Source organism: Lonchura striata, chromosome 20 (genome assembly GCF_046129695.1).
Source record: "Lonchura striata isolate bLonStr1 chromosome 20, bLonStr1.mat, whole genome shotgun sequence".
In the NCBI taxonomy this organism is placed as follows: Eukaryota; Metazoa; Chordata; class Aves; order Passeriformes; family Estrildidae; genus Lonchura; species Lonchura striata.
The window spans coordinates 1946178-1965113 of NC_134622.1; the positions used below are offsets into that span (position 1 = coordinate 1946178).

At 49.9% G+C, this 18936-nt stretch overlaps 1 protein-coding gene across 1 annotated transcript in view; it reads right to left on the minus strand.

Moving 5' to 3' along the window:
- GALNT17 (polypeptide N-acetylgalactosaminyltransferase 17) overlaps positions 1–18936 on the minus strand; it is a 214197-nt gene that overhangs the window by 67039 nt on the left and 128222 nt on the right. The window contains exon 6 of the mRNA XM_077787478.1: positions 9821–9938. Within this exon, the coding sequence (XP_077643604.1) occupies positions 9821–9938 (118 nt within the window). The remainder of the gene's footprint in view (positions 1–9820; positions 9939–18936) is intronic.

Consider the following 18936-nt stretch of genomic DNA (forward strand, 5'->3'; position numbering starts at 1 on the left):
ACTACTCTTGAGCTCTGGCTGGCTGCTTGCTCCTCTAAAATCTCACAGCCTCTGAGACTCATGTTTATCTGAACAATAAATCATTCTTGGCCCCAAAATAGTCCCATCCTTTCATTACAAGTGACAATGAAAGGGGAGCCAGCCCAGCCACAGGGGCAGGAGCAGGGACTGCCACAAAATTTGGGATTTGAGGGGGGTGGGAATGGCACCACCCATCCAGTCTGGCCCTGACACCAAACACAGGGCTCTCCAGTGACCCCAAAAGCAAGGATTGGGGTATCCAAGGGATTTGGGTGTCCAAGGGGCATCCAGGGGGGGATGCTGGGTGCTGCAGCCACGTGGGATGGAGGAGGAGGAGGCAGGAAGGTCTGAGGTTGTGGGATGAAAATCACAGGACTGCAACTGCATTGATTACATCTTGTCAGGATAATCCTCGAGCTTTGGGAAATCTGTAGTCAATGAAGGGAGAGTTTTATCCCTGGAAAAAGCCAACACTCAGTGAGACAGGGCTGCTCCTGCCCTGCCTGAGTCACCAGACACCAGAAGAGGGATAAAACCAACTCTGTGGCTCTGGCTGAGGTGGGAAGGGACCTGTTTCCCACAGCCCCAGCAGGTGCATTAGGAGTCTGCTCCTAAGAAAGGACAGATAAAAAGAAAAAAAAATCCCCTTGCTTTGCAGTCATGACAGGCAGGGAACTTTCCAAAGGCTTTAGGAAAATAACGGGATGAAAAATCTCCTCATTCCTCCCCTCAGTTCATGAGGAGCCTCTCCCTTGGTGTCACATTTTCCTTGGCATTTCCCAAGAGTGTTTTTGTTGTTGTTTTTTTTTTTTTTTTTTTTGTCAGAAGACAAAGTTCTATTTTGCTGGGAGCTGGATTTTAGGGAGAGACAAGCCTGGTTTTTCTGGTTTATGGGGTAATTTATATCCCAGCCTCTGCAGCACAGGCACAGAGCAAATGTGCTGATGCTCACCTTGCCCAGGGAAGAGGGAGGGCAGATCTCAGTGCTTGTTCCAGGCACCCAGGAGTACTTTGGAGGACAGTGATCCTCCAGGGAGAGCTGCTATCAAACAGCTTCCAGAGGGCTTAACTGTGCTGCAGCTCAGCAGTTCCTGGCCAAATTGCAGCCTCCAGGCTGCTGCAGCTCATGCATCATCCCCACAGCAATGAGATCTCAGGGCTGGCAACGTGGCCATGGCCCAGGCAATGGGGACAGGAAGGGCTGGCCCAGGGGCCAATAAAGCAGGGGAGCCTTGCAGGATGCTGGCAAGATGGAATTTAAATGATTTCTTTCCCTGCTGGCAGCTCCTGCTGCAGGGAAGTCCCTGGATCCTCCCCACAGCAGCAAGGAGGGGCTGGGGACAAATCCTGGCTGGGGCAGCACTGAGGGGTCCCAGGATGCAGAGGAAGGGGCTCCTGAGCATCCCAGGGAACAAGGGACACAGCCCCAAGCTGCACCAGGGGAGGCCCAGCCTGGACACCAGGAGGAATTTCTCCCTGGAACTGCCCAGCAGGTTTGGAGTCCCCAGCCCTGGAGATGTCCCAGAGCACGTGGCACTCAGAGAAAGGGGCAAAATGCAGACTCAGGCACCTCCTTTGCCACCTCCTTCCCCGAGCTGGAAGCCCAGGAGAAGTTCAAGTGATGGAAGTCATGGCCAGGAAAAGCAGTGTGGGATGGAAAACCAAAAACCAGCTCTCCTGGGGACACTGAGGTGTCTCTGGTGTCCCCAGCTGGGCTGGGAGCACCTGTCTGAGGAGTCCCTGGAGCAGCCCCAGAGCACAGAGTCAGCGAGAGCCAGATCCTACAGCAGGGGAAGTTCAAACCTCACCAAAATGCAGTGGGAAGAGCACCACGGGTGTGTCCTGCTGAGGAGGAGCAGAGTCAGAGCACAGCTGAGCACAGCAGGAGCTCCCTCAGGGTTTCTGAAGCCCACTGGTGAAGGGCACAAAGAAAGCAAACTTGGCCAGATCCACGAACCTGCCCAGGCCCTTGTGCTGGCTCCACAGCCCAACAGCCCCAGGGATGCTGTTCCTGCTCCCACATCTGCATTTCACCATCCAGGCCCCTGGACAGGCTCTGTCAAACCAACCCCTGACAAATCCCAACCACTGCCTGCCAGAGGCCCCACGACAGTCAGTAAAGAGCTGACACCTGCCAGAGTTTCAAGTGACAACAAGGCATGGCTGAGTCCTGAAATGGATTTCTTCACCCACCAGTGACTCTCACAGGGTTCCTGCACGGGCAGAGCCATCACATTTCCCAGCCAAGATGAGCAGAGTCTTCCCAGCATAAAAATCAACTTGTCAAGGACAACAGGAGAATCAGCTGGGGTGGAAATATCAGTCCTGTCTCCCTGCTCTAGCTGTCCCACCTGCCAGCAGACAACCAGGTGACAAATCCTTGGCTCCCAGAGGGAAGCGAGCCAGAACCTCCTGCCACCCCTTCCCCAGGAGGGACAGCCACAACGGCAGCACCTCCTGCTCAGGAACAATCCAAACACTGCCCCAGCTCCATGAGGGAGGTTGGGATGGAGGCATTTTATCCTTTTAGAACACGAGAGCAGAGCTTCAGCTAAAGCACCCCTGTAAATCCTGAGCTGACAGCTCAAAAGCCAAAGCTCGGAGCTGAGCTCACACTTGTGCTGATTCCTGCTCTTCAAATAAATGCAGGCAGTGATTGGATATTGTTCAGGGGTGGAAATATTTCTTCAAGCCACGCCACAATCACTCTCAAGAGCAAAATCTCCTCTAACAGGGGTGCAGGTACAAATAAACAGATGGAGGGTGTGTATTCCTGGTGTATCAGTGTTTCTAAGAGCTTTTCCAAGGTCAGTCCTACTCTAATCGTATTTCCTTCCCAATTAAATTGATTTTTATTTTGAAACATCCTTAATCCCCAGTTTCCACTGGTTTTTGATGTCTAACAGATCAAATACTTATAAAACACTGGTCTTGAGTTTATATCGCTGGCAAGTTTGGGTTGTGGGGTTTTTTGTTTGATTGTTTCAACCTCTTTTAATGTTTTGGGGTTTTTTTTAATCTTTGCTGAACTGCAAAAGTCTCCAAGGTCCTCCCAGGCATCAGCAGGTCTGGAGTAGCTGCTCCATGCTCCTTGTGCCTGGAGATGGAGGAGGGAGAGCTGAGCCATCCCCACACAGCCCCATCCCACAGAGCAGAGTCAGATGCAACTCCCATGGCTGATAAACAAAATTTCTCCAGGTTTTAGTAGATTCCCTGTTGTTTTTTCCACATCTTGCTCTAACTCAAACATTTCTTTCCCTGGTAGGTGAGCAAAGAGTTTCATTCCCTGCTGGAGGGAGTGCAGCTCTGGGGTCCCAGCACAGGAAGGACATGGAGCAAGTCCTGAGGAGCTGCTCCAGGGCTGGAACCCCTCTGGAGCCAGACTGGGAGAGCTGGGGGTGCTCCCTGGAGAGCATGAGGCTCCAGGGAGAGCTCAGAGCCCTTCCAGGAGCTGAAGCGGCTCCAGGAGAGCTGGAGAGGGACTGGGGACAAGGGATGGAGGAACAGGACACAGGGAATGGCTCCCACTGCCAGAGGGCAGGGATGGATGGGATATTGGGAATTGGGAATTGTTCCCTGGGAGGGTGGGCAGCTCTGGCACAGGTGCCCAGAGCAGCTGGGGCTGCCCCTGGATCCCTGGCAGTGCCCAAGGCCAGGCTGGACAGGGCTGGGAGCAGCCTGGGACAGTGGGAGGTGTCCCTGCCATGGCAGGGGTGGCACTGGAGGAGCTTTAAGGTCCCTTCCAATCCAAACCATTCTGGGATTCTGTGATTCCCCACGTGAGCATCCCCTCCACTGGCTGTGCTTCATCTCAATCTGAGGGATTTTGGGAAGATCCCAGCTCCTCAGGGATGACAAAGAGTGGCTGTTCAACAGTACCCAATCCCCAGAGAATGACATCCTTGGGAATTCTACCCCAAAGCCTTCAGCTCGCCCAGGGCACATTTCCTCCCTCCCTGCAGGTGTGCACAGCCAGACCCTGGGAGGCACCTGCAGCAAGCCCTGCTGGTGCTCCCCCGAGGCCATTGCTCAGACATTGGGGCTGATCTGCTCCCACACCTCCCAGAAAGGGCCCTCCCTGCAGCAGAGTCACTCCATGGCTCATTCAGGCTCCTCAAAGCACTGTGAGCACAAAGCCCACAAGGATCTGGGTTCATCCCTGACTCCTGCGAATCCTAAAAGCCTAATACATTTATCAGGAATAAATTACAGGCTTTTCAGCCTCCTGGTTTCCAAACAATGCATCATCCCTGACTCCTGGATTCCACATCCTGCATCCCTGGGCGTGCAGGAGGGGTGGAATCCCTGGGGTCCTGGGTTGTAAGATCTGTGTGTGTTCTGTTCCCATCTGTCAGAGCTGGGGCAGTTCTCTGCTGTCCATGGGCAGTTTTCTTTATCTCTCCCACAGCCAATCCTCCCTCCAGGAGATCTCTGCTGTTCATGGCCACTGAGTGTCCCTGCATGGCTGAGAAAATTCCATCATCCATGGGGAGATGCTCCACCCAGGGGAGGAGCCAAGCATTCCTACCTGGATCCAATCTGACCTGGGAACAGCACAGCAGCTTTTGCCCCCTGCATTCCCAGAGGAGCAGCTTTCTTCCCCCTGCATTCCCAGAGGGGCAGCTTCCTTCCCCCTGCATTCCCAGAGGAGCAGCTTTCTTCCCCCTGCATTCCCAGAGGAGCAGCTTTCTGCCCCCTGCATTCCCAGAGGAGCAGCTTTCTTCCCCCTGCATTCCCAGAGGAGCAGCTTCCTTCCCCCTGCATTCCCAGAGGAGCCCAGCCCCATCTCCCCCAGCCCTGGAGCTCCAGAGGAAAACTCCCCCCTTGTGCAGGATCCTGCTCCAGCAGAAGCACAGCTGGCACTGCAGGAGGGCTGAGCCACCCTGGGATGGGGCTGTGGCACCTCCCTGACACACAGGGGGTCAGCTCCGTCCTCACTCTGGCAGTGGTTTGGAGTTTTTGTTTTGTACTATTGCATTTGTATTTTCAATTTTCCTGGTAAAGAACTGTTATTCCTATTCCCATATCTTTTCCTGAGAGACCCTTAATTTCAAAATCATAAAAATTCAGAAGGAGGGGGGTTACATTTTCAGTTTCAGGGGAGGTTCCTGCCTTCCCTAGCAGGCACCTGTGTGTTCAAACCCAGACACCTGGGGATGCTGGCACTCACAGCAGGGTGATGCACAGGGTGCTTAAGGAGGGATTTGGGGTGCTGCCTGCTCCCAGACTATAATTCATTAATCAGGAGCCTTGAGAGGGAGACAGAGACATTGGAGAATGATCAAAATCCCTGCAGACCTCATTTTCATGGACACATGGCAGAGGCAAAATGTGACATCATAAAACAAATTCCACCCTAACCAGGGATGCTTTTCCATTTTAATGACAAGCAGGAACTGTTTTTCAGATCTAACTTCCACTCAAGCACCAACCCAGCCAAACCTCCATCCAACAATGCGATCTGTGTGCCCCCAATTATACTCCCACTCACCACTCTCCCTGACAATTCCATGGAAAGCCACATGGAGCCTGTTCCCAGTGAGGCTGGCAAGGCCAGTCTGTGCTTGCAGTGTATTTATTTTTATATAACCAAAAAAAATCAAGCATCCTTCTCCCAGCTGGCAGCTCTGCCATCCCCCTTGTGCTCCCACCCACAAGGAGTGCTCTGCTCCTGTGGGATCCAGGCTGCCCAGCCCTCACCTCAGGCCCCACAGATGCTGAAAGACCTGCTTGCTGTCAACACCCTCACTGTTTGTTTCTTAACAGAAAGACACAACATAATTTTATGGAAAATGGATGCATGAAGAGAAGGATTTGATTCTCTGGATGTGGAGAATCAGGCTCCTGTGTGGAATTTAAACACATATTTTTGACAGTTTTCCTTTTATTCTTTGCCTGATCCTCTCAGTGTATCAGCATGTGAATAATCACACTCATAGCAACAAAACAGGTTCCTTCATGGCTGGAGATGTGTCCCATTGAAATGTCACTAAATCTCTTGGAGGGTTTTTGAAATAAAGGGGACACAGGGGGGTACCCCAGGAGGATTGATGTCCCTGCCAGGGCAGGGGGGTCAGTTTGTGCTGAACAGCCTCAGGAGGGGGCTCTGATTGCTAAAATCCCCTCTAACAACAACATGGCCTTGTTGTAGCCTTTTATTTTCAAAGCTCCACATGGAGCACTCAGGAAAGGCTGGGAAAATTGGGATTGTTCAGCCTGGAGAAGAGAAGCTTCGGGATGACTTCACTGTGGCTTTACAGGACCTGAAGAAGCCACAGGAGAGCTGGAGAGGGGCTGAAGACAAGGAATGGATGGACAGGACACAGGGAATGGTTTTCCACTGCCAGAGGGCAGGGATGGATGGGAGATTGGGCAGGAATTGTTCTTGGGAGGGTGGGGAGGGGCTGGGATGGAATTCCCAGAGCAGCTGGGGCTGCCCCTGGATCCCTGGCAGTGCCCCAGGCCAGGCTGGACAGGACTGGGAGCAGCCTGGGACAGTGGGAGGGGTCCCTGCCATGGCAGGGGTGGGATCAGATGGTTTTTAATATCCCTCCCAGCCCAACCATTCCACGATTCCATGATTCCCATACCATGGGAATGCCACTCCATATGCTCCATGCACATAAATCCTCTGGCTTGGCAGCACCAGTGATCTGCTTTGTTGGACTTAGAGGACAAATCTGGGGGGGGGGGGAAATCTGGGATATGAAGAGGAGATGCCATGCTTTTCTTCTGGAAATACTCTGAAGGCTCCAAGCCGACCCTCAGCCAATTTAACAGCAGCAGTAAAAGCAGCTCAAGGCATGGTTAAACCTCAAAGGGATCCCTGAATTGTGCTTGACTTAATGAATCCAATAATCGATTCCTACAGCACAAATAAGGTGTGGGATGGATCAGCTAATAAGCATTCTCAGTTAATTGCTTTCTTCAAGTGACAATTTGTACAAATGATACCATCAAAGTAGTAATAATATCTCTATTGATTAAATTAATCTCAAAAAGACAACTCAAATAACTTTAATTAGCAATGCATGACACAAGCACAAAATACTCTGAAAACAACTTTACAGCCGATCCCAGACTTTTAAACTGTGGCAGCAGCCATGGCACAGACTTTGGCATCTTTATTCCAATAGATCCACACAATTTTATGGAGCATCTTTAGGGAATGTCTGTGACCAACCATGAAAAGCCATTAAGCCTGTCTGCAGAGCACAAGAGCACAGGCAGCCTCCCCACTCAGTCACACTCACTGAAACCCACAAACAGCCCCAAAAGAAATGAAAACTTTCCAGCAGGAGGAGCAGGGATGGGGAACGAAGTCTCTGTGCCAAAATTCCCACTTGGAGCCGCCAGGGACCTGCAGCAGCACTTTCAAACCACGAGAATTGGGCACCAGGTTGATGAAATCAGAGCAGAAACTCCTCCAGAAGAGGAAAGGGTTAAAGAGTTGGCCCAAAGCTTGTGCAGAGAGAGCTGAGCTGGGCCAGGAGGAGGGGACACAGCAGCCAGAGCTCCCCAGGATGAGGGAATTGCAGATGTGGAATGCCAGAGTGACACCCAGGAGCCCAGGGCCACCCTGAGAATGGTGACAGAGCTGGGTTTGGGGCTTTTAGGGGGTTTTAAGAGGCTCCTGCAGGACTTAATTCATTTTTTCTCTCTGAACTCAGCAGCTGAAAGAAACGTAAGGCGCAGATATTTCCCCACAACAGGCACAGTACAGCTCATTTTACAGCACCTGCAGAACCATGAAATTCTTTAGGTTGGGAAGTTTCTCTGAGATCTTTGAGTTCAACCATGCCCCCAGATCTGCCAAGGCCACCAGTGCCACCAGCACCATGTCCCCAAGTGCCACATCCCCACTGCTAAACCCCTCAGGGATGGGACTCCCCCAGCCTGCAGCACATTAATAAAACCAAACCCTTGTACATGGCTTTGGCCCTTCCAGGTTAGTCCAGCCCAATCTTCTTCACTCTTTATTTCCATTTGTTATTCAGATTCCTCAATTTAACTCCCCATGACAGGTTAGCCTGTGCTTTTGCCTGAAACACTGCACATTTTCCTTGTCCTTCTTGTAGCCTCAATGGATTTATTATTAATTTTTGTCCTTTGGGCAGTTCTAGCTTTGGATTTTTCAGATATTTTGGTGCCAAAACTGCTGCCAGGATTTGAGGTGAGGCTGTTCCAGTGCAGAGCAGAGAGGGACAATCACATCCATAAAGCATTTAAAAGTGCTCCAGGATTCTCAGAACAATGATGGAATTTGCACCATCATAAAAAACAAACACTTTCTGGATTTATTTTCATCCAGAAATCACTGAAACAATCAAGGAACCCCCAAGTTACTTTTGGGACTCCAGCCACTTATGAGGCAAAACAGCAAAACACCCACAAACAAATTTTTGGAGCTCAAGAATCTTTAACATTCTACTTTCTGTGCAGCCTCACGAGGCAAATTTCTAAGTATTTTGGCTCTCAAAATCACCAGTAATTTAAAAACCTTGACCAGAAAACACAGCACGAGTGTGAAAATGTATGGCTTGGAAACCCAAGCTTGGGAAAGTCACTTGGGGAAGAGAAGGTTGTTTTGTTTTGTTGGTTTTTTTCTTCCCCACAAGGATGTTTATTGGCCTTTCTAAAAAAAATCCAGCACGTGAACAAGAAGAAGACAAATGCTCACCACCTTCTCTGAGCCATCCATCTGATTTACCAGTTAAGAAGCCAATCTTCAATGAAATCACCGCAAACCAGACAAATTAGCTGAAATTATTGTGCTAAGAGCAGCTCCACAATGAGACCAAAAATCCCAAATCCAAACAACCCAGGAGAGGCACGAGAGAAGCTGGATTTGGAGAGGGATTTCTGCACCCCACTGCAGGATGAGCAGTAATTACTTCACAAGGAGAGGAGCTCTGTGGCCCATTGAAGGCCTTTAATTCTTTAATTTCCCCTCCCTTGTTTAAGTGAGATTATTGCTCCCCATAGCCAACAACAACAGATTTCCTAAGTTTCCTGTGCCTTGCCAGCAAAGCAAATATGCCCTTTGGTAAATCTCTGAGCTGAACAATGATTTTTCATTTTTACAACAGCACAATCAATGCAATTTTCCAGTTAGAAGTCTCCAGCCTCCCCCTATCAGCTTATTAATGCACAAGTGTACTCCAAACCATGCCTGGAAGAATTTCCACAGACTCTGCCATCCCAGGTTACTCTGAAAATGGAATTCATCACTTATGAATCACTTCAGTGTGTGTAAACACTTGAATCACTAAGCCAGATCTAATATTGTACACAGCAATCAAGGGATGTTGTCAGGGGGAGGCACTGAGGCAGCTCTGAAATCCTGCCTTGTAGAGTTTTACTGTTCAGAGCAGGTTTTGTGCTTGTGAACACATTTTGTTTGCAGATGCTCAATGCCTGGGAAATATTTGCAGGCTTTGTGTCTTCGTGAGACACTCACAGGAGCCCCAAACCCTGTTCACCCAACTGTGTTTTCCCTGCTATTAAAGATCCCTGTAACTTCCAGCGACACTGTGACAATGCAGACAGCTTCAAGCTGGAAATGCCATTTCATTCCAGCAGCTTTTTGCATCAGGTCACACAGATTGGAATCCGAGGGAAAAAAATTAAACTCATCCCCAAAACTGCATCATTTTTCTTCCGTACGGTGGAATTAAAATGCTGTGAATGCCAGCACCTCCCAGCTCCCCTGAAGGACCTCAGGAACTGTTCAACTCAGTGACAGCTCTGGGCTCCTGAGAACACCAGAGGTGACATTTTGCTGCCCAGTGGCACCCACCTTGATGCCCAGCTCGATGTTCTCCCCTCCGTACACGTCCATGCCCGGGTCCAGCAGCCCGATCTCCCCAAAGAACTTCCTGTTGACCACGAAGGAGCAGCCGATCATGGCCGGGGTCCTGCAGGGGACAGAAGCACAGGGATGACATTTAGGGACACTGCCCCATCCCTGCTGGCCCACGGGCTCATTGCTGCTCAGCTGCTGGGTTCAGCTGCCTCCCAGCACTGCTCATCCCAAAGATTTCATGGCAATGTGCCTCGGAAGACATTGTTTTAACACTGCAATAAATGGTCCAAAATGCAGGCTCATTTCAGGCTGTGCAGACTGGAGAAAGGTTTTCCTGGAGATAAATTGTGGAGGAGCTCTCAGGCTGTGCTTTACTGGAAATACCTCAGGGTGTCTGTGGGCAAGTGCACAATTCTGCCATAAATGAAGGAAATACAAAAATGGCCTTTCCCTTTGTCTTAGGTTAGAAATGGGGTTGTTATTCTATAGCCACCTGTCAGAGCTGGGGCAGTTCTCTGTTATTCATGGGGCAGTTTTCTTTATCTCTCCCACAGCCAATCCTCCCTCCAGGAGATCTCTGCTGTTCATGGGCTATTAATTATTAATTATTTTCTGTTCATGGCCACTGAGTGTCCCTGCATAGCTGAGAAAATTCCATCATCCATGGGGAGATGCTCCACCCAGGGGAGGAGCCAAGCATTCCTACCTGGATCCAATCTGACCTGGGAACAGCACAGCAGCCTCTGCCCCCTGCATTCCCAGAGGAGCAGCTTCCTTCCCCCTGCATTCCCAGAGGAGCAGCTTTCTTCCCCCTGCATTCCCAGAGGAGCCCAGGCCCATCTCCCCCAGCCCTGGAGCTCCAGAGGAAAACTCCCCCCTTGTGCACGATCCTGCTCCAGCAGAAGCACAGCTGGCACTGCAGGAGGGCTGAGCCACCCTGGGATGGGACTGTGGCACCTCCCTGACACACGGGGGGACAGGGCCTATTCTGACTCTGGCAGTGGTTTGGAGTATTTTTTTTGTACTATTGCATTTGTATTTTTAATTTTCCTAATAAAGAACTGTTATTCCTATTCCCATATCTTTGCCTGAGAGCCCCTTAATTTCAAAATTGTAATAATTCAGAGGGAGGGGGTTTGCATTTTCCATTTCAAGGGAGGCTCCTGCCTTCCTTAGCACACACCTGTCTGTTAAAATCAAGACAATTATGGAGGAGCTCTCAGGCTCTGCTTTGTTATTATTATGTTCTTTATTATTAATATTTGGAAATACCTTGGGGTGTCCGTGGACAAGGACACAACTCTGCCATAATTGAAGGAAATACAATAATGGAAACACAAGAATTGCCTTTCCCTTCTCTTACTTCCAGCACGTCTGGAATGGAGTAGACTTTAGGATGGGTATTTTTAGGGTATTCCAGGAAAGAGCGTTTCCAGTTGGAATCACAAAGGAGCCATGGCCACCAGCAACAAGCTCACTGCAAATATGTAGAAGCAAATCCTTTAAAAACTGTTTGGAGAAGCATCTGTGGGGTCATTTCCCAGTTCTCCCAGTATCTAGCAGGGCTCTGGGTGAGGGATCAAGCTGTCACATCCATCCTGCACCTTGTGCCCTCCAACCCAGAGCTCTCAAACAACCCAGAAAACTGAGAACATCAATGGAATAGCACAAGCAGAGAGGAAAAACACAGTGCCAGGAGTTAATTTGTCATAACTGTGCAATTCTAAGGGCATTATAGATGGTTGTGTTTACTAATGACCCTCATTACTCACAAACCCCTGGACCAGCTGCTCCAGCTGCCCTGAGATGAGGATGCAGCTCTGATTCACACGCTCTGAGATCACATTTCAGGGGATTTTTGAGTGCTTAGCCCTTCTGACCCTCTCCATACAACTGCACTTTGCCCAGAGCCCAGCACTGAGCAATCCCACGTGGTTCTGCTCGGGGACACTCTCAGCTGCTGCTGCCATGGTGTGTGCACAGTGTGCCCCTGGGATATTCCCTGTGCTGGAACAGAAACAGAAAAAGCATTCTCCCATTTGCCTGCTGCTGTTTGAATCCATGCTGTAAAGAAAAAACCCGGGACCCACCCAGTCCAGCAGGGTGAATTTTACAGCGAGGTCCTGCCAGAGTCTGATTTTTTGGGAGCTCCAGGTGATGCCTTGTGAAGGCTGACCTAGAACAGACACTAGACAGAGCTAAAGAATAAAGTAGGGATTTATTTTAAAGGCTTCCACAGATCCACCTTGGGCAGCACAACCCAAAATGGTCACAAAATCCCTGCCCGGTCACTCAATTTATAAGTTCTGCTCCATTTGCATATTGGAGTTAATTGTCCAATTCCAGCTCCAGTCCATGAAATCCCATCCTGCTTGTTTTTCTCTCTTCATTCCACGTTGTTTGTGCTCTTGGGGCTGAGATTTGGATCATTTGTCCTTGGTCCCCAGCTGGAGAAGGAATTGTTTTGTCTCCCTGCTCTGTGCAGAGAGCTCAGCATCCCCTAATGTGAAGCCCAGACCCACACAATAAAACAGCACAGAATTTGGAATTATAAAAGCTCAAACCTGAGGCATCACAGAACTCCCCTGCCCACCCTGAGCTCCAAGCTCTGAACAGGGGGTGGGATGCCCATCATTGTGGTAGTCCAGGGCTTCCCTCTGGCTGCCCTGGGACCCTGGCAGGGGTCAGGAACCCCCCTGGACAGAGCCCCCAGAGACACTGTCTGTGATTTCTGTCCATGGAAAAGATTTTTCAATCTTACAGGGTGAATTACAAGCTCTGAGTGTTTGATATAAGTAATAATTAAGTGTGGCACGGGTGCAAAAGTAAAATTTTAGGATTCTAGATTAGGGGTTCAAAGGGGAGAAGATGAAGGAAATTGGGTGTGCCTTGTCCTTTTTCTCCTTCTTCATGCCCTCCATGTCTCACTGTGGTGTTGGCATTTTTCTGTTGGTTAAGGCTGGGGACACACTGTCCAACGTAGGTGACAGATATTGGCACGTTCTTGTCAATCCAGCCCAGGGAGTTTCTGGTATTGAATGTTTGTAACATCCCACTGAGGGCAGAGCCCCACACGCTGCCCTGCAGGACAGAGCTGGGCAGGGCAGCAGAACATGTGAGAGATCAACAGAATAAACAACCTGGAAACCAGAACAGACGAGTTATGGCTTCTGCTTTGGCAGCGGGGCTGAAAGACAGAGACTTTCTACAATCCAGGGATCATCAATAGCACAATTCCAACACATCATCACCTCTGTGAGCCCATGGGCATCCCACAGGCCCCAGGAATGGAATTCCTGTTCTCCAGAGGGAAGCTGCTCTCCAGGCAGGAATGGAGTGACAGGGTCCTGTGTGAGAACAGCAGCCCCCAAATCCTGGCTCAGAGCCTGTTCCAGCCCTGTCCATGCCAGGGAGCACATGCAAGGCTGGACTGAGCAGGTTTGGCCTGCAGAGCCAAATTCCTGAATTCCCCCAGACCTGGTTCACAGACAGCAAAGCCAGGCCCCATCCACACCTCACAGGGTGCCCAAATCTGCCACAGGAGCTCCTGGCATCCCCAGGGCAGCTCAGGAATTTCAAGGATTTCACAGCTCAGCTCCACCAACAGCCACCAAACTCATCCTGATAAAAACCATGAGTTCCTTGGATGAAAGCTTCTGCCCGCTTTAATATTATTATTTATAGACATTTTAATATTTCTAATAGAAAGTAGAAGAGCTGGATGCTGCTGCCACATTAAATTAGTTCCATTTGGAATCCATCAGAGGGTTTTTCCAATAGATTTCTTCCCTGACAGCTGGCTCAGCCTTCCTTCCACAGAGCAGGATAATGTTTCATGGTTTGCTGCCACTCTGGTACTTAAGATTTCAATTCTCTTGCTTTATTTGTAGTAAGTTAACTGCCATTAACAGAAACAATTCCTTCTGAAATGATAACCACCTTACAGATGCCAAATCTAATAGTTCCATTATCTTAGATTACCTCCTGGAATTTAAGAGAAGTGAAAATTGCTCTGGTTTTATCCAGAGTATGAACAACCCAGTTCATCTCCTCCACTGGGAATAGGTGTGGAAACCTCTGACTTCTCCTGTCAAAAACTGTTAGAGGCACTCAGAGGAGAGGTAAAAGCCAAAAAAAAGAATCCAGGAGAAAGTTTCAGACAAAGGAAACTGCATTTTGGACCCAGTAATGTGGATCAGTGGGAACTCTCAATCAGGTAAATGAGGTTTTCTGGGCTGGAAGCAGCTCAGGAGCCACAAACAGGAGCTGTACCCTGAGAGCTTCTTTCATTGTTATTTATAAATAATGGAATGGGTTGGGTTGGAAGGACCTTAAATCCCATCCAGTGCCACCCCTGCCATGGCAGGGACACCTCCCACTGTCCCAGGCTGCTCCCAGCCCTGTCCAGCCTGGCCTTGGGCACTGCCAGGGATCCAGGGGCAGCCACAGCTGCTCTGGGCACCTGTGCCAGGGCTGCCCATCCTCCCAGGGAGGAATTTTTTCCTGAGACTTCACAACATGACTTCACTTTATAAATAAAGCACAGAACCATTAATCCTTCACAAAGTTCTCTTGGAAACAGCTTAACTGGGATTTAGCAACTTCACCTTCAAGTTTTCCCCTTCCCCACTGTGCTGCACCAGTTCCAGCCCAGGACCCCGGGCAGCTCCCAAGGCACCAGTCCTGCTCCCTCCAGCAATCCAAACAAAGTGTTCCATTCTCCTCTGTAACAATGCCTCCACATTTAATAAATGAGAAATCAAGCAGCACTCAACAATTTAAATAAAAACACCATTTGATTTGGGAGTAAATCCCTCAAAAAGGTGGCCGCTGACAATAATGGATTGCTCATCCCCAACGAAATAATGGCCTGCAGACAAAGAGCTGATAAAGCCTCTTGTTCCTCTGCCCCTTAATTAAATGCATTTACACAGTTTGTTTTTAAAAATCACCCAGCTCAGCTGAATGCATTTTTATTTGTCCGATAGCTATTCTCCCTTTAATGAGAAAGGAAAAGCAGAATTTGGCAGAAGGGAAGAGCAGAGATGCTGAGCAGAATTATTGGGTTTGTATCCAAAACTCCACAGTGTTACTTCCTTGCCATTCTTTTGGTTGGTTCTTCTGTAGAACAAGTGAAGAAAGGTCAAGAAGAGCAGCTTTTATGAAATATCCTCCTCATGGATCTCTAAATAAAGATGAAGGAGATACAGGGAAAAACATTTATCCTGCTCTATTAAGTTACTTTAATGGTCTGCCTTTCTTTAGCTCACAGTTATCATCTAATGATTAAAAAGTCTCAAGGAGATTGCCCCTTCAATTCAAGGAAATTAATTTCCCCCCACAATTGGATTTAACTTCCAATTTTACACTAAAGAGCAGGTTATGAAATATGTAGAAAAAAGATATTAAAAAAATAATTAGCGCATTTACCATCAACTGCAAGAGGCTCAGAACAGACTGGAAGCACTTCCAGGGTGTCCAATTCCTGCCAAGCTGCTGCTGGTTCTAAGAAACTTGGATCATGGAGTTGCTCACCTTCCACACCACAAGGACCCTGCCTTGCACTTGGAAAATTTGGGGCAGCCCTGTACCTGCCCAGAAGGAAATTCTTTGTCCCTCTCCCAACCTTGCCATTCCTATTTCAATACATTGAATCCACACTTCTTACATTCATGGATGGAATCATGGAATGGGTTAAAACTCATCCACTTCTACCCACCAGGGACACCTTCCACCATCCCAGGTTGCTCCAAACCCTGTCCAGCCTGGTCTCGGGCACTGCCAGGGATGGGGAATCCATGGAAGAACCTGTGCCAGGCCTCTCCCCCCTCACAGGGAAGGATTCCTTCCCAGTATCCCATCTGCTCTGCCAGTTTGACCCCACTCCCCTTGTCCTGTCCCTCCAGCTCCTGGTGCAGGATCCCTCTCTGCCTTACCTGTGTCCCCTCCAACCACCTCCTCTTCCCCAGGCTGAACAATCCCAAATATCCTCCCCTGGCCTTGCCTCCACAGCTCCACGTCCTCCCCGTGCTGGGGACACCACAAGTGTGCAGGGCTCCAGCTGGAGCTGATGGGAACAATCCCATTTTCCACTCTGGGATTTCCCAGCCCTGCTGCCTCTGTACCTCCACCACCCAGCTGGGGCTCACTGGTGGGATCCAGCATCTCAGCAGGAAACTCTGTGAGCCTCTGAGCTCCAGGGCTGAAATTTAACCACCTCCCAGTATGCAGAAAATGTCAGGTAAATTATCAAATGAAGGCCTGTGGCTTTAATTAGTGGCCTATCAATGATTTCCCTGATGACAGCAGGGAAGGGAAGAACACCACCTTTATTTTCATGTGACACCCTGTGATAAAACACTGCATTTTCTTTTGGCCAGAGGCAAGATTAAGGACCTGTCTGCAAAAGAAACAATTCAGTGCTGTCCCCTCGGTGCTCAGAGAATAAATAAAAAAAAAATATTCAAGCCTGGGATGAGTAACACAGGTTTAGACAAGGGAATGTTTGTGTGGAAATTTAATACAAGGATTGACCCTTCTGAACATCAAACAGGGACTGCCAGAGCCTGTCCTAGGACAGACCCCTGTGGGACAGAACCCATCCAAACCCTCTGCTCCAGTGGCAGTCAGGGATGCCAGGACAGAGCCTCCAGCCCAGTGCAGCACTACCCTGGGCCAGTGTGAGCTCACAGGATGGCTCAAGGGGCAGCATCCTTGCTGAGCGTCCCCAGGCCACCCTGGAGCTGCCAGCACCCCCAGGTGACATCCTGTTCTCAGGGCTCCTGCAGCCACCCCTCCACAAAGCCACGGAGGAAACCCCTGCACCATCCGAGAGATGGAGGAGCAGAGGAACTGGAGGAATGAAAAAGTCACAGGAAAGCAGCAGGTCTGGTTCCAGTGACATTCGGCTTCTGGGCCACCCACTCCCTTGGGAAGTGCCCTGTGGAGGCTGGCCTGTCCCCTGGTGTCCCTGGAGGGGCAGGCAGAGCCTGGAGCCCCTTCCCTGAAATGGGACTGCAGCGAGACAAGAGGAATCCCTGCACAGGGAAATGGGCTCAGGCAGAGCAAAGCAGAGACCCAGACAGAGCTGGCCCTGCCCTGTGTCCCTCAGCTCCATCCCACTCCCTGTCCTCAGACACCCAGGAGAGGGCTGAGCATGGGGCAGAACCTCCTGCCTGGCCCTGGCCCTCTCAGCCTTCTCCCCACGGGCTCCTCAGTGCTATGGATGGGCAATGAGATGGTGGCTCTCACAATTAAGGGGTAAACATTATATTTATGTTAAGGGAAGTTCTGTGGATGTGTGGTTATGATGCTGCAATGTGTCCTCCCCCTTGCATGGTTATCATGGATGGCCCTGGTACTCGGGGCCTTTGGGAGGGTTGGCTCGTTACTGTGGCAACACCTGACCCCAAATCAAGGTGTGAGACAGGGATCTGCACCCCTGGGCAGCACGGAAGGAGTCACTGACAGGACTTTGGGAGGGACTAGAGGTATAAAAGGTGGAGCATCCATTTTGAAGACCAGCACGTGGCTGGTAGTCACAGGGGCTCCCAGAGCTGTAATTTTTCCTTATTCAGTCTTTTTGTTGTATTTTTTGCTAAGCTTTAATAAACCCTTAAAATTTTAAAAGTGAGCAGTCGTTTCTCACATCAGCCACAACCCCAAGCACATGGTGCCTGTTTCTCACCCCTTCCTTACCCCATCCCAGCTCCTCCCCACCCCAAACACCCCAGGCAGGATGCAGCTGCATCCTTGGAGCGGGTTTGCTTTGTCAGGGACCTCAGCCCTGGATTTCTGCAGGAAGGGCTGAGGAGTGCCCGAGGCCAGGGCAGCCAGAGGAAGCACTGCCCAGGCAGGAGCCCGATGGCAAAAGCCCAAAATCTGGTGTCACCCACAAAGGGGAATCCCACATGCCTGTGGGACACCTGGGTGCAGAGCTCCCAGCTCCCCTTCACTGCCAGGGGGATGGAGAAAGCTGGATGTCTTTCCCAGGGATGTAACCAAATGTCCATGAAGGAATGGCATTTCAGTCCCCAGCAGCATCCCTTCCTTAATCTCATCCCCAGGGCAGCATCTCCAAGAGCTGTTCCTTGAACAATTCCGATTTCCCTGCCCCAGTGCCCTTGGTTAATTGTCTGTTTCCAATGGGTTTATTTCCCTGCTGTTGCTAAGTACCACAGAACCTGTGAAACAAATTAAAAATAAGAGATACCACATAAAAAGAGATGCTGGATTGAATGGATTTGCTGAATTTACTGGAGATTAATACCACTTAAACTTTAATGGCAAGGAGGCTGTGAAAACTGGATTTTTAAAAATACCTCTTACACAGGCATCTACCCCTCCCTGTGACCTTGCTGAACACACATTTGACTTTGTCACTGTTCTCTGCCTGCTCTAGAAGTTCAGTCAAAGCATTTAACTCCTTTGTAGCTCTGTTTCCTCCTCTGTCAGGTGAGTTTAACACCTGGATGCTCTTGAGAAAAACCATTTACAAATCAGTTTAGTGCTTTCCCCATTGGAGCTGCTGAATTGACTGCTGATATTGCCATGGGTGCCAGACCCCTCAGTCTCTGGTGAGAAAAGCACTGTGCTTAACAACATTTTGAGCAAGGCTTTGCTGTTTCCCAGCCTTGCTGCTAGAGCAGCATCAAAAGCTGGTGCCCACCCTGTGCCCAGACGCAGCCTGGGAACCACTGCTGATTTTGATTTCCTTGCCCAAGCTCCATGCCAAAACTTCCCCTCCAGGATGAAACTGCTGCCTTGGCCACTGCCTAAAAGCCTTTTCCTTCCTGGTGTCTTCTCAAAGCCCAAGGATGTCCCAGCACTGAAGATCCCTGGATGCTTGGACACCTCCTTCATGGCCCAGGCACTTTGTACATGAGCCCCCGGATGGATGTGCTGCTCCAGGCTGCCAAAATGCTCGTGTTCAGGGAGCAAGTGTCCCCAGCTGTGTTTTGTCACCTGATGTAAAACCTCAGCCCAAGGATCAGGGCTGATCCCATTCCCACAGCAGGAGCCCATCCAGCTCCCACACCCACCCTGCTGAGACCTCACAAAAGGCACCAACCTGGAAAACCCTTCCAGGCCAGGAGCCCTGAGCTGGGATG